Source organism: Marmota marmota, unplaced genomic scaffold, assembly GCF_001458135.2.
Source record: "Marmota marmota marmota unplaced genomic scaffold, marMar, whole genome shotgun sequence".
In the NCBI taxonomy this organism is placed as follows: Eukaryota; Metazoa; Chordata; class Mammalia; order Rodentia; family Sciuridae; genus Marmota; species Marmota marmota.
Window position 1 is genome coordinate 21,162,544 of NW_026000185.1, and position 14,280 is coordinate 21,176,823.

The following is a 14,280-nucleotide window of genomic DNA, read 5'->3' on the forward strand; positions in this document are numbered from 1 at the left end:
AATGGGGAGTGGATATACAGGTTAGGGCTGGTGAAGGTGCTGACTTCTGGGATTTTTCAGAGTCCCATTTTTTACACTGCTTGCCTTCTTCCTTTTCACAGGTTCATCTTTGTCATGCCTCCTGTGGAGGCACCTCCCCCTTCCCTGCATGCCTGCCACCCACCTCCTTGGCTGGCTCCTCGGCAGGCAGCCTTCCAGGAGCAATTGGCCTGTGAGCTCCTGCCCCGGGCTCGTCCTTTGCACCGTATTGTATGTAACATGCGCACCCAGTTCCCTGACTTGAGACTCATCCAGTATGATTGCGGTGAGTTCATTGGCTAGTGCAGGACCGTTGACCTCTTATAGCAGTACTGTTACATCAGAGGACTACCACACATGTCCCTCAGAATTTCTGTACATTATACAGAAAAACCTGACACATTATAGGCAGTTTTTTAGATTATGCTTATAAGCAAAATGGAGAATTGTAGGCTCTTTGATGGATTTATGGCATTCATGAATTTAACTTCCTTGAAAGTATGTGCTGCTATTTCATTTATGCTCACAGTGATTGTTTTGTGAACATTTATCATATTATTTGGGACCCAATATTGAGTGAGTCTACATAGCATAGTTTTTAAATTTATGGGGAAAAGGTATTTGGTGGTAAATAATTTGCCAGGTATGGTTGGCATACACCTATAATCCATCAACTTGGGAAAACTAAAGCAGGAGAATCACAAGTTTGAGGCCAGCCTTAGCAACTTAGTGAGACCCTGTCTCAAAAATAAGAATTGGGGATATAGCTCAGTGCTCCTGGGTTTAATTCCTAGTACCAAAATAAAAAATAACAATTCATTTTGATTTGAGAAGAGGAAAGGACCTTTGTATTGGATAGAATGCATTTGACTGCAAGTAAAAATCAACTAAGAGTGAATTAAACCACAGGAGCATTTACTGTTTAATGAGAAATGTTGGTGTGTTTTTGGTTCAGCAGCTTACTATCTTCACTGATCCTAGGACCTTTTAATCTTTCTACCTTGCCTACTATCCTTGGTTTTTATCTTTTTATTCTGCTTGTTTCTTCAAGTTATTGAGATGACTTTTATTGCTCCAGGTAGCTTAGCAGTCCTCTAAACAGAAATTAAGGGTTTGAAGTAAAAACACTTATTTCTAGTGAGTCGGGTTTTTTTTGGAGTAGGGGGAAGGCCCTGTCAGGTGACTTTACTTCATAACACATGGTTCATACTGAGCCACGTGAACAGGGCAATCACTGACAAAGGTGAACAGCAAAGAACAACCATGGTTTATTTAGACCAATCATGATTTATTTTCTGTGGTTGGATTGGGGCTTGCAACCCCTGGGATCAAAGAATCTCTGCCAGGTGTCCACAGTGTTTATCAGGTTCTATTCCAAAAAATGGCTGTTGAACCATAGTGATTAGTTTCTGCCATAAATCTGGAGATATTTTTATAAGAACATATTTGGAGATTTCCTTTATCTTAGAATGTAAGAAAACGAGAATTTTTCTTCGTATATATGCAATAAATGTTTTTTTGGGGGGTGGTGGAGTACCAGGGATTGAACTTGGGTGCTTAACCACTGAGCCACATCCCCAGTCTTTTTTTTTTTTTAACTTTTGAAAAAAAATGTTATTGGGCTTGGGTTGTAGCTCAGTGGTAGAGTGCTCATCTAGCACATGTGAGGCCCTGGGTTCAATCCTCAGCACCACATTAAAAAATAGGTATTAAATTTTTTTTTTTTTTTTTTTGAGTCAGGGTCTCACTAAGTTGCCTAGGGCCTTGCTAAGTTGTTGAGGCTGACTTTGACCTTGTGATCCTCTTGCCTTAGCCTTGAGCTGCTGATATTACAGGCATGTGCCACTGTGCCCAGCTCAATAAATATTTTCCTAAACACATTTTAAACATTTGAAACCAGAGAGATGAATTGAAGCCCTTTGTTAAAAGTGGTAAAACTGGCCAGGTGCAATGACACATGCTTGTAATCCCAGCAGCTCGGGAGGCTGAGGCAGGAGGAATGGGGAGTTCAAAGCCAGCTTTAGCAACTCAGCAAGACCCTGCCTCTAAATATAAAAAAAGGCCTGGGAATATGGCTGAGTAGTTGGTGGCTTAGTACCTCCTCCTGAGCTGGTGACATATGCCACCATACCTGGCTACCCTTGATTACCTCTTAACCACAGCCTTGAGTATTCTGCCATTCTAGCTTGTAGCTAGTTCCTTGTAACCCTTCATATTTCTTCAGGAAAGTTGCAAACCTTGGCAGCACTGTTGCGGCAGCTCAAGGCAGAGGGCCACCGGGTACTCATCTTCACCCAGATGACCCGAATGCTGGATGTTTTAGAGCAGTTTCTCACCTACCATGGCCACCTCTACTTGCGTCTGGATGGGTCTACTAGAGTTGAACAGAGACAGGTAACCCAGGCATCTGTAGTCTTTTAGAGGCTCAGGCTCTTCAGCATCTGTCTCTTTTTCCTAAGCCTTGGGCTTCTAGAAGGGGCCCTCCTAAACCTTAGAGATTTTGGGGGAGATAAGTTTCCCAATACCATCTTTTTCTCCTTTCCCTCTAGGCCTTGATGGAACGGTTCAATGCAGACAAACGCATATTCTGCTTCATCCTTTCGACTCGAAGTGGGGGTGTGGGCGTGAACCTGACAGGAGCAGACACTGTTGTTTTTTATGACAGCGACTGGAATCCCACCATGGATGCTCAGGCCCAGGATCGTTGTCATCGGATTGGCCAGACTCGAGATGTCCACATCTATAGGTATTACCTAGTCTTCTCTTACTTTACTTTTTTTTCTGAGAGAGGGTTACTTTGATATATTTGGCTGTTTATACCTGGCCTCCATCTCCTAGACTTATCAGTGAACGGACAGTGGAAGAAAACATCCTAAAAAAGGCAAATCAGAAGAGAATGTTGGGAGACATGGCCATTGAGGGAGGCAACTTCACAACAGCCTATTTTAAACAGGTACAGAGTAAGATCTTTCGGCATAAGCAGAAGAAATTGCTCTGCCAGTAGGAACTCCTCCTGCTTATTAAAGAGCTGCTGCTTTGGTCTTCACAGACTACTTTTCACCTAGTGGCACCTCTGATATTTTGGGGAGCTATCAGCCTCTCAGTTGTAGACCTAGGACTAGCATTCTCTTGGCTGACACTTTTCCTTCTGTCCAATAGCAGACCATCCGAGAGCTGTTTGATATGCCTCTAGAGGAGCCATCTGGCTCATCTGTATCCTCTGCCCCCGAGGAGGAAGAGGAGACTGTGGCCAGCAAGCAAACCCATATTCTGGAGCAGGTGAAAAAAGAGTGGGCAATCCTAAAATAGAGCTATGGCTTGAAGTATAACTTGTCTTTTATAAGTATGTTGACTTTGGGGGAAAGAATTGTTTCTGTTGCTTTCCAGACTATAGTCAGCCTTTGATAGTTTTAAGTTAATTAAGTTCACATTATCTGATAAGGAAAAAAAAGAAAAACAGGATTTGTAGTTCTGAGTCCTAGGTTTGTGTTCCAGCAATGCTGTCACTTTTTTTATTTTTGAAATAGGAGTCTTGCTGTGTTTCCCAAGCTGTTCTTAAACTTTGGGCTCAAGCTATCTTCCTGCTTCAATGGTAGTGCTTATTAATTGCATTTATTAAGCCAAATCACAAATTACTCTTTTGAGCCTTACTTTCTACCTAGTGTGAATGGGAAGGAAATAGTAACTTTTAGGATTGAGTGATGTAGTGCATGTAAGAAGTACCTTGTATATGATGCAAAACTCTGTTTTCTAAGCATTGAAGCACAACAGAGTCTCTTAGAAAGGTTTTTTTGTTTTTTAAATAACATTCTTATCTGGCTGGGTGTGGCAATGCACACCTATAATCCCTGTGGCTCTGGAGGCTGAGGTCTGAGGATCATGAGTTCAAAGGCAGCCTCAGCAAAAGCGAGGCACTAAACAACTCAGTGAAACCCTGTCTCTAAGTAAAATGCAAAATAGGACTGGGGATGTGGCTGGTGGTTAAGTGCCCCTGAGTTCAATCCCTGGTACCCAAAAAAGGAAAAAAAAATAGTATAGAGCACTATACCATTGGATTACATCCCCCACCCTACCCCCTTTTTTAAAAAAAATATATTTTTAGTTATCAATGGATCTTTAATTTATTTTAATTTATTTTTATTTGGTACTGAGAATCGAACCCAGTGGCTCACACATGCTAGGCAAATGCTGTACCACTGAGCCCCATCCCCAACCCTTTTTTTTAATTTTGAAACAGGTTCACACTAAGTTGCCAGGCTGGTATCAAGCTTCTGATCCTCCTGTCTTAGCTTCCTGAGTGTCTGGAATTAATAAGTGTGCACCATTGCATGTGGCTGGGAAGGCTTTTGAGGGCTAGGGATGTAGCTCATTGGTAGAGTACTTGGCCTAGCTGTGGGTTCAATCCCCAGCACTGCCAAAATTAAAAAATTATTCCTGGGCCCTAACTCAAAATTTACTAAATTGAAAACTTAACGATGTTGCATCTGAGCATTTTAGTTTTTCAAAGCTCTCCAGATGTAGATAAGTATTTAAAGAATTACAGATATAAAACATTATGGAGGTGTTTTTTTCCCTACCAAGTGTCTTCCCTTCATTGCTGGCTATGCTCTGGGCTCATTCTCTCAGAGGTTTTTGGAGTGGTTTCCTTAGATATTCATTGCAAGGAAAGATATGCTTAGTATATTGTCCTGAGGCATCCCAGTGCAAAAAAAAAAATTATGAGTTTGGCCAGGCATGGTGGCATATGCCTGTAATCTTAATGGCTATGGGGACTGAAGCAGAGGGTTGAGCCTGGGCAATTTAGTGAGACTCTGTCTTAAAATTTTAAAAAAGGGCCAGGCCCAATGGTGCATGCCTGTAATCCCAACAGCTCCAGAGTCTAAAGCAGGAGGATCATGAATTCAAAGCCATCCTTTGTAATGGGGAGGCATTAAGCAACTCAGTGAGACCCTGTCTCTAAATAAAAAAATAAGGCTGGGGATGTGGCTCAGTGGTCAAGTGCCCGAGTTCAATACCTGGTACCAAAAAAAGAAAAAAGGCTGGCTGTTCAATCCCAGTACCCCTCCACATACACACACATAAAGTGCTGTTCAAGCCAGGCACAGTGGTGCACACCAGTAATCCCAGTGGCTCACAAGGCTGAGGCAGGAAGATCACGAGTTCAAAGCCAGCTTCAGCAATTTAGTGAGGCCTTAAGCAATCCAGTAAGATTCTGTCTCTGAATGAAATATAGAAAAAGGCTGGAGATGTGTGGCTCAATGGTTAAGTGACCCTGGGTTCAATCCCTAGTATCAAAGGGGGGTAAAAATGCTGTTTAGATCTTTCTGTGACTACTTGTTTGTCTTTGATTAGGCAACTTTGAAGCTGACACCTAAGGAAACAAAGTAGAGTTAAGAGTCTCCCCAAAATAGTTTTCCCTAGTGGAAGAGCTAGTAAAATCTATTCCATCTTAAATGAACCATTGAGTTGCTTTGGTAACTCTTGTGGTCCTAGATGGTTGAATTCTTTTGTGAACCTTGTTTTATGTAAACCTGGCCTCAGATTTTTGCCACAGTTAATTCCTAGGGTGTAAGCTTCTTTAAGTCTTAATGTTTTTTATTTTTATTTTTCCTCTGTACACTCTTTAAAGGCATTGTGTCGGGCTGAGGATGAAGAGGATATCCGTGCTGCCACCCAGGCCAAGGCTGAACAAGTGGCTGAACTTGCAGAATTTAATGAGAATGATGGTTTTCTTGCTGGTGAGGGAGAGGAGGCTGGTCGGCCTGGGGCTGAGGATGAGGAGATGTCCAGGGCTGAGCAGGAGATTGCTGCCCTTGTAGAACAGGTCAGTGTTGAACAGACCCATTAGTTCTTGCCTTCATCCTTCGTAACTTTCCCCCCTGGACTCAGGACCCTTTTATCTGTCTTCCCTGAAGATAATAGACAAGGGTGCAAGAGCCCAGGTCCTATGTTCATCACTTCTGCTCTTCCCTGCAGCTGACCCCCATTGAGCGTTATGCCATGAAATTTCTGGAGGCCTCACTTGAGGAAGTGAGCCGAGAGGAGCTTAAGCAGGCAGAAGTAAGTATCTCTGGGGGCTGAGACTTCCTGCTGATTTCTATATATTCCTTGCTCTACTTGCCTCCTGCTGACCCCCCTTGGGTTCTGTTGTTGGTAGGAACAAGTGGAAGCTGCCCGCAAAGACCTGGACCAAGCCAAGGAAGAGGTGTTTCGCCTACCCCAAGAAGAGGAGGAGGGGCCAGGGGCTGGGGATGAGATTTCCTGTGGGACTGGTGGAGGCAGCCACCGGCGCAGTAAGAAGGTCAAGGCCCCTGAGAGGCCAGGGACTCGTGTCAGTGAGCGTCTTCGAGGAGCTCGGGCTGAGACTCAAGGGGCAAACCACACTCCTGTCACATCCACCCATCATACCCGAATTACCTCCACACCCCCCCGCTGCAGCCCTGCCAGGGAGCGAGTTCCCAGGCCAGCACCTAGGCCTCGACCTGCTCCAGCTTCAGCTCCTGCTGCAATTCCTGCCCCAGTCCCTGCCCCAGTCCCTGCCCCAGTCCCTGCCCCAGTCCTTGCCCCAGTACCCATTTCAGCCCCTAATCCAATAGCCATTCTTCCTGTCCATATCATGCCTTCTCCCCCAACTCCTCCACAGATTCCTCCCTCTTGTTCCCCTGCCTGTACCCCTCCTCCTGCTTGCACCTCTCCACCACCTCATACCCCACCACCCACCCAAACCTCTCTCTTAACTCCTTCCTCTCCTCTCCTGCTTGGTTCACCTTCTGTGCCCATCTCTTCCCCGGTCACCAACCTCTCTTTGGGCTTGGGGCCTGAGGCAGAACTCCGTGTACAAGCATTAGCATCTACGGAGTCCCTGGAGCTGGCTGGCATGACCAGTTCTGAGACCTCCCCACTTCCTCTTGTACCCCCTAAGGATCTGTTGCCAATTTCTGTTGAGATCATGCCCGTATCTGAGAAGAACCTTCCTCTCATCCCTTCTGCACCTAGCCCAACCTTGGAGGCTGACGGCATCCCCAATGGTCAAGAGCAGGGGGTACCATCTTCTGCTGAGGGGACCATCCTTACAGTGCTGCCTGATGGTGAGGAGTTGCCCTCGGGTCTGAGAGAGAGCAATGGGCTGGAGCTCCCACCTTCAGCAACATCTGATGAGCCACTTCAGGAGCCACTGGAGGCTGACAGGAACTTGGAAGAGCTGGTAGAAGAAGTTCAGACCCCAACCTCAAGCCCAGAGAAGCCACAAGAACTTGCTGCACCTGAGGTCACAGCCCCATCAACCTCATCTTCAGCCACCTCCTCTCCTGAGGGTCCTTCACCTGCCCGGCCCCCTCGTCGTCGCACCAGTGCTGATGTAGAAATTAGGGGTCAGGGGGCTGGTCGTTCAGGGCAACCTCCAGGCCCCAAAGTGCTTCGCAAGCTTCCAGGACGGCTAATAACTGTGGTGGAAGAAAAGGAACTTGTGAGGCGAAGGCGACAGCAGCGGGGAACTGCCAGCACCCTAATACCTGGGGTCTCTGAGACTAGTGCCAGCCCAGGAAGCCCATCTACCCGCAGCTTGTCAGGGCCAGAATCCTCACCTCCCACCAGTGGGCCCTGTGAAGCTGCTCCCTCATCCTCACTGCCTACACCAACCCAGCCACCCTTCATAGCTCGTCGTCACATTGAGCTGGGAATGACTGGTGGGGGCAGCCCAGAGAATGGAGAAGGGGCACTGCTTGCTATCACTCCACCTGCTGTGAAACGTCGGAGGGGAAGGCCCCCCAAGAAGAACAGGTCTCCAGCAGATGCCGGGAGAGGGGTGGAGGAGGCACCCTCATCCACCTCTAAGGGAACAACCAATGGGGCTGACCCAGTTCCTGGAGCTGAGACCTTAATTGTTGCGGAGCCTGTCTTGGAGCCTCAGCTTATTCCTGGGCCCCAGCCTCTTGGACCCCCACCAATTCACAGACCAGAGCCCATCATCCTGTCACCTGTGGAGAAAAGAAGGCGTGGGCGGCCCCCTAAGGCACGGGATTTGCCCATCCCTGGGACTATGTCCTCTCCAGGGGATGGCAATTTAGAGAGCCGGACACAGCCACTCCCACTACCACCACCATTGCCACCACCCCTACCACTTTTATCCTGTCCCACTGCTACTGTCGCCAACACTGTCACCACCGTCACCATTTCAACATCCCCACCCAAGCGAAAGCGGGGCCGACCTCCCAAGAATCCACCATCACCTCGGCCCAGCCAACTTCCTGTTTTGGACCGTGACAGCTCTTCTGTCCTTGAGAGCTGTGGATTAGGGAGGCGTCGGCAAGCCCAGGGCCTCGGGGAGAGTGAGGGTAGTTCTTCTGATGAGGATGGAAGCCGCCCCCTTACCCGCCTGGCCCGCCTGCGGCTGGAAGCTGAGGGAACGCGGGGACGGAAAAGTGAAGGGTCCATGGTGGTGGCTGTAATTCAGGATGACCTGGATTTAGTAGATAGTGGGCCAGGCGGATTAGAATTGACACCTCCTGTGGTTTCATTAGCCCCAAAACTGCGCTCAACCCGGCTGCGTCCAGGGTCTCTAGTTCCCCCACTAGAGACTGAGAAGGTGCCTCGCAAACGGGCGGGGGCCCCAATTGGTGGGGGTCCTGGGCTGGCAAAGCGGAGCCGTCTACAGCCTCCAAGTCCCCTGGGGCCTGAGGGTTCAGTAGAGGAGTCTGAGGCTGAAGCCTCAGGTGAGGAGGAAGAAGGGGATGGGACCCCACGGCGCCGGCCTGGCCCCCGCAGGCTTGTTGGGACCACCAACCAAGGGGACCAGCGCATCCTGCGCAGCAGTGCCCCTCCCCACCTATCTGGCCCTACCATTAGTCACAGAGGCCGAAAGGCCAAGACGTGAGCGGGCTGCCCCTCCACCTAGGCTTTCCACCATGGCTGCTCTCCCTCCATGACCAGGCCTGACTCTGTTAACCACTACTTGAAGTCTTTTGAGGGGGAAAGCCTCCAGGGAGATGTAAGGGTCTTCTCCCTTCTTTCCACCAAAGTAGGGGGTAGGCAACTGGTTGTCATGGAAATGGGGCTCATCACAATCCCCCTTCCCTTCCACCCCACATGGCTGGGCAGTGTTAAGGGTGGCAAGATAGTCTGTCCCCACCCCCTTGTACTTGATTCCCCAGCTATCTTCACAGCCCCACACCCTTAGGGGAAGGGGGATGGGGCTTCTCTACAATGAGTTTTTTTTTTTCTTTTTTCTTTTTTTTTCTTTTTTTTTTTTTTAAGAAGAAAAAAATAATAAACTTAGTTTCTGTACGAGCATCCGCGTAAGGAGGCTTCTGATTTTCTGGTCTGGTGGAGGGTTGGGTGGGAACTTGGGCATCATTTTTTCTACTCTTGCTCTTGGGAAGACCCTCATATTTAACTGATCTCTAAACCAGGATTGTATATCTTTAAGGCAGAAAACACCCTCAAGAGGAGGAAAGATAAGCAAATCTGATTTGGCAGGGTGTGTTTCCAAAAAATATCTCAGTTTAAGTCACTCAGACACACTTCCTCTCTCCTCTCCCTTCTGTCCCCTTGGCTCTTGGCCTTTCCCTCAGCTTTCTCCAATGCCTCACCTTTTCCCTTCTTTTAACCCTCTTGCTTAGGTGCTTCCTTTCCTTTCACAAAAAAGCAGGTATCCTACTTCCACTTGCTTCACCCCTGGCCCTCTCCTCCTCTCCTCCTAGCCAAACTGGTTTGAGTCAGCCACACCCCCTTCTCAGCTCCTGGGGCTATTCAGATGGTGGCTGGCCACCCTACCCCACCCCTGGGCTTGGCTTGGAGCCCTGAGTCAGCTCTACCGCCCAAGCCAAATCAAACCTGAGGCAGGAGCCGAAACTCACAGTCCCTCAAGACTTATAGCCAGGTAAGAGCCCCTGTTCATGTTTACATTTCTGATCTGGACACCTTGGCCCCTTGGGTTCTTCTCCCGCTGCTGACTTGGCATCTGTGTTTTCCTCATCTGACTTTTCTTCAGTACCTATTCCCCTGCAGCTTTGTGACATATCATTTTATTGCTCTCTACTTGTCTTGCCTTTTTCACCCTTTTGTCTTGTTACTATGTGGAACTGTAGGTGGTTTCATTTTGTCCCATCTAAAGGGGAATGATTGAACATTAGGGTGGAAAAGTGGTTGATGCTGGAGCTTTGAGGGCCTGAGAAATAGGGAGGTGAGAAATGAGTAAGTAGGTCATCATTATGCAGGTTTCTGTATGGATAATGAGGTCATTTGGACTCTGTTAATCTGATTGTGTTGTGTGGTTTGGGTTAAAATGGAGAGAGGAGGTGGCAAGGAGGCATAGAAAAGGAGGCCCCAATTTGGGGGAATAAGGTCTTAAGTTTCTTCAGCTGTGTGTGTGGGGGGGGGAATGTGAATTTTTCCTTTTCCATTCCCAGATGTGAGGTGGTATTTGTTTTGTTTTGCTTTGTTTTTTGGTACTGGGGATTGGACTAGGGCGCAGCACATGCTAAGTAAGCACATCACCACTGAGCTACATCCCCAGACCCCCCCACACCCCCGTTTTTCAGTCTTTTTATTTTGAGACAGAGTTTGATTTTCCCAGACTGCCTCAAATTTGTGATCCTCTTGTCCCAGTCTCTGGAATAACTAGGATTACAAGTGTGTATGACCAGAACCAGCCAGAATTTTTTTTTTTTTTCATGTGAAATTGCAGCTTGCTTGAAGTGGAGTACAGAGCTTAGGGTCCTGCTCTCTGGTTTCTCAATACTCAGAGGCAGCCTCTGGGGAACTTCAGGTGACTTTAGAACCCTTTGAAGTACAGTTTTAAATCACTTAGCCTTAAGCTTTCAAGATTTTGTTTCTTCTTCTAGGTATGCATTTGTCATTTTGCTTCTCCCCACTTGTCAAAACAGTAATATGTTCACACTTGATTCCCTTCAGAGACTTAGAATCTTAAGCTGAAGGAAAAGGATTCTAGCCACACATTTACTTTCCTATTCTGAGTCACTAGAGGAATTTCCCAGTAGGGCAGCATTCCTGAGAGTTGGGCTAGGCCATGAGGACAGCATTCTCTGAGGGGTGGAGTCAGAGCAAGCCAGGCCAGGAGCTCATGTGTTGGGCTTACAAGTACCTTGACTGTATCGCCCACAGGTGATGGAGGACGAGGAGAAGGCAGTGGAGATCATGGTGAGCAACACGGGAGCTGCTCATTCTCCATCCCCCATCCGCTGCTGCTGGCTCCGCCTCCGCTACTTGGCAGCTACTAGCATTATCTGTGGCTGCTCTTGCCTGGGAGTCATGGCTCTTGTGTTTGCCATCAAGGTGAGGAAAGCAATTCCTATGGGAGCAGGGGAGTGGGTATAAGGCAATGAATGGTTTTGTGAATTTGACCTGTCTGTATTGGCTGAACAGTTACTAAATATCTATTGGTACTTGGGTTTGGGTTAGTGCCAGAATAAGATATGGTTCCTGTTGTCAAAGGACCCATAGTCTAATGAAAAGATGGCAGTGAAAATGGATAATTATTAATAGACTTTAGTTCATCAGTACTGTAATAGAGGAAGCACAGGATATTCTGGGAGCCAGAAGGGGTCTGTGTTTTTGTGTGTCTGTGTCAGAGTAGGTAAGGCTGCCTAGGGGAGGTGACAGGAAAGTAACCCTAAAGGATGAGTGGATAAGAATGAAAGGTCACTCCAGGTAAAGGCAGTAGTGTGTACAAAGGCCTGGACTGTTTGTTCGGCATGGCAGATCCAGTGAGGAATAGTGAGAGGAAGCCAGAGGATCCACATTCCTGAGGGCCTCAGATTCTGTGTTTAAGAATTTCAAAAGTACTGGGGAGCCATTTAAAGATTTTTGCAGAGGAGAGTGGCTTGGTATTATTTGTGTTTCAGAAAAATCAGTTCTGAAGGCCTATGTAGAGGGTAAATTGAAATGGGCAAGACTAGGGTCAGCTGAGCAATAATGAGAGCAATCTATAGGAGTCTGGAAGAAACAATGGGGTCTTTGAGAGGGCCTCACCTGCAGATGTACCATTTGTTTTTTCTTTTTCTTTTCTTTTTTTTTTTTTTTTTTGCAGTGCTGGGGATTGAACCACCTGGGGTCTTATGTGTCCTAGGCAATGCTCTACCATTGAGCTACACTTACAGACCATACATGTACCTTTTGAAAGGCTACTACTCAGGCTAAATATCATGCTGGAATATTCTCATCCCTAAATGTATTTTAACGGTCAGTATTTTTATTACCATAAGAATTTCTGACTTTCATTAGAGCAAATTTATGAAAAGGATTCTTAATGGTGAAAATGATGATGCCTACTGGGCTATGAGAATGGAATTTGACTGGACATGAGTAAAAAGTCAAGAATTCCAAATTCTGAATGAATCTGAGATGAATAGAAAAGAATAAGAAATGAAAGGATTAAAAAGTGCTTTTCCTGGCAGGTGCAGAGGCTCACACCTATAATCTCAGCTACTCTGGAGGCTGAGGCAGGAGGATCGAAAGTTTGAGGCTAGCCTTGGCAATTTAAGACCCTGTCTTGAAATTTATAAAAGTACTGGTGATGTATCTCAGTGGTAAAGCACCCCTAGGTTCAATCCCCAGTACCAAAAAAAAAAAAAAAAGTACTTTTTCCATGTGTGATTTAGAGAGCTAACAATGGCCACCTTGAAAAGATGGGTACCCTATTTTGTAGAGGAAAATGAAATATTTGGGTGTGAGGCTTTGAGCTATTATGATGGGGGAGTGGAATGGGGCAATGGGCCATTTTGGGCAGAAACAGGGGGAGAACCTAACCAAGAACCTGCCCCCACAGGCAGAAGAGCGGCATAAGGCAGGCCGGTCCGAGGAGGCAGTACACTGGGGGGCCCGGGCCCGGAGGCTCATCCTGGCCAGCTTTGCTGTCTGGCTTGCTGTCCTTATTCTGGCCCCCCTGCGCTATGGCTGCTCTCCTACGCCATCGCTCAGGCTGAGTGACCCTGGGTGGCCTCTGCTAAGAGTCAGCTGAGACCTGGATCCAACAGTTTGGTGACAGCAGTGGTCCTTCCTGGCAGGAAGGATGGTGTCTCTCCCAAGGGCCTTTGGAAGAGCTCTTTTAGCCCTTTATAAAAGGAGAGCAGCAGCTGAGACTGATGAAGGGAGGTCAGCCTGCTCTGTTCTTTCAGTGCCCTCCACCTTCTATCTCCCTACCCTGCTCCATCCCAGGGCCTCTACCCAGAGGAGGGGTTGAAGACCAGGCCTGATTTTATTAGAATTTGTTTTGTAATAAAAATCTTTTTTGGTGGTAAAATGTTCCTGTCTAATTGTTCTTTCCCTGCTTTCCCTGGGGCCATTGTTGAGAGCCAAACTGGACATCTGACTAATGGCAGAAGGCTGCATTGCCTCTGGCCTACCTAGGAGCTCCAAGAGAAGGAAATTATTTTTTTCTTCAGAAGTTTCCCTTAGTGGAAAAACCTCCGCTTCTCCCTATACATAAGCAGATACCCTGAGGCCAGAGAGGAAGGGTAGTAGCAGCAGCTACTATTTATTTATTGAGTACTTAGTGCTGGGCTGTGTTCTAAGCACTTTGTATTTCTTCTTCAGTCCTCAGAATGACTGAATAGCAGGTACCATCATTTTGATTTTATAGTTGAGCATATAGGCATATATTCGCCCAAGGTCACTCAGTCAGTAAATGGCAAGAGCTGGGATTGAACTCAGACAGTTTGAATCCAGAGCTGAGGAATGAAAGGGATGGATGACAGTCACAACAACCCTGTGTATTATTATAATGAGCTTTCATATCCTTTATATTGGACTTCATGATAATAAACATTTTTCAACGTTGTGAAATATTTCACACAGGAAAGTACCAAAATACACAGCTCAAATTAACACAAAGCAAATATCTGAATAACCACTATTTAGTTAAGAAACTGATCATTGTCAGCACTCCACAAAGCCTTTTCTATCCCTCCCAATCACTACTTCTTCCTTTCTTTTCATAGGTAACTACCATTCTGCATTCTATCAGTGTAGTTAATTTGGCCATGTTTGAACTTTAATAGATGGAATCATATATATTTTTTGTCTTAACCTCAACATTATGAGATTCATCAATATTCAGTATAGAGTTTTTTTGTTGTTGTATAGTATTCCTTGTAATGACTATCATAATCAGTTCATATTCAATGGGATTTTTGGAATGTTTCCAGTTTGGGGATGTTATAAATCATGCTGCTGTGGATGTTCTTGTACATGCTTCTTGGAGTATTCGTGCCTTGAGAATGGAATTTTGGGATTACCTCACCATAA

The 14,280-nt window shown here is 46.5% G+C and overlaps 2 protein-coding genes across 3 annotated transcripts in view; both read left to right on the plus strand.

Moving 5' to 3' along the window:
* The window catches only part of LOC107146956 (Snf2 related CREBBP activator protein), a 35,338-nt gene extending 26,032 nt beyond the window's left edge, over positions 1-9,306 (plus strand). For both annotated transcript variants that reach the window (XM_015491307.2, XM_048789795.1), the window contains 8 exons: positions 102-304; positions 2,243-2,412; positions 2,568-2,764; positions 2,857-2,971; positions 3,178-3,297; positions 5,648-5,842; positions 5,995-6,078; positions 6,176-9,306. In XM_015491307.2, coding sequence (XP_015346793.1) covers positions 102-304; positions 2,243-2,412; positions 2,568-2,764; positions 2,857-2,971; positions 3,178-3,297; positions 5,648-5,842; positions 5,995-6,078; positions 6,176-8,890 — 3,799 coding nt within the window. In that variant the 3' untranslated portion in view covers positions 8,891-9,306. The remainder of the gene's footprint in view (positions 1-101; positions 305-2,242; positions 2,413-2,567; positions 2,765-2,856; positions 2,972-3,177; positions 3,298-5,647; positions 5,843-5,994; positions 6,079-6,175) is intronic.
* Positions 9,307-9,457: 151 nt separating this feature from the next.
* Tmem265 (transmembrane protein 265) lies at positions 9,458-13,276 on the plus strand. Its single transcript, XM_048789807.1, is given in 4 exon segments — positions 9,458-9,895; positions 11,140-11,310; positions 12,803-12,920; positions 12,923-13,276. Coding segments are annotated over 3 exon segments (327 nt in total). The 5' UTR covers positions 9,458-9,895; positions 11,140-11,142; the 3' UTR covers positions 12,964-13,276.
* The last annotated feature ends 1,004 nt before the right edge of the window (positions 13,277-14,280 follow it).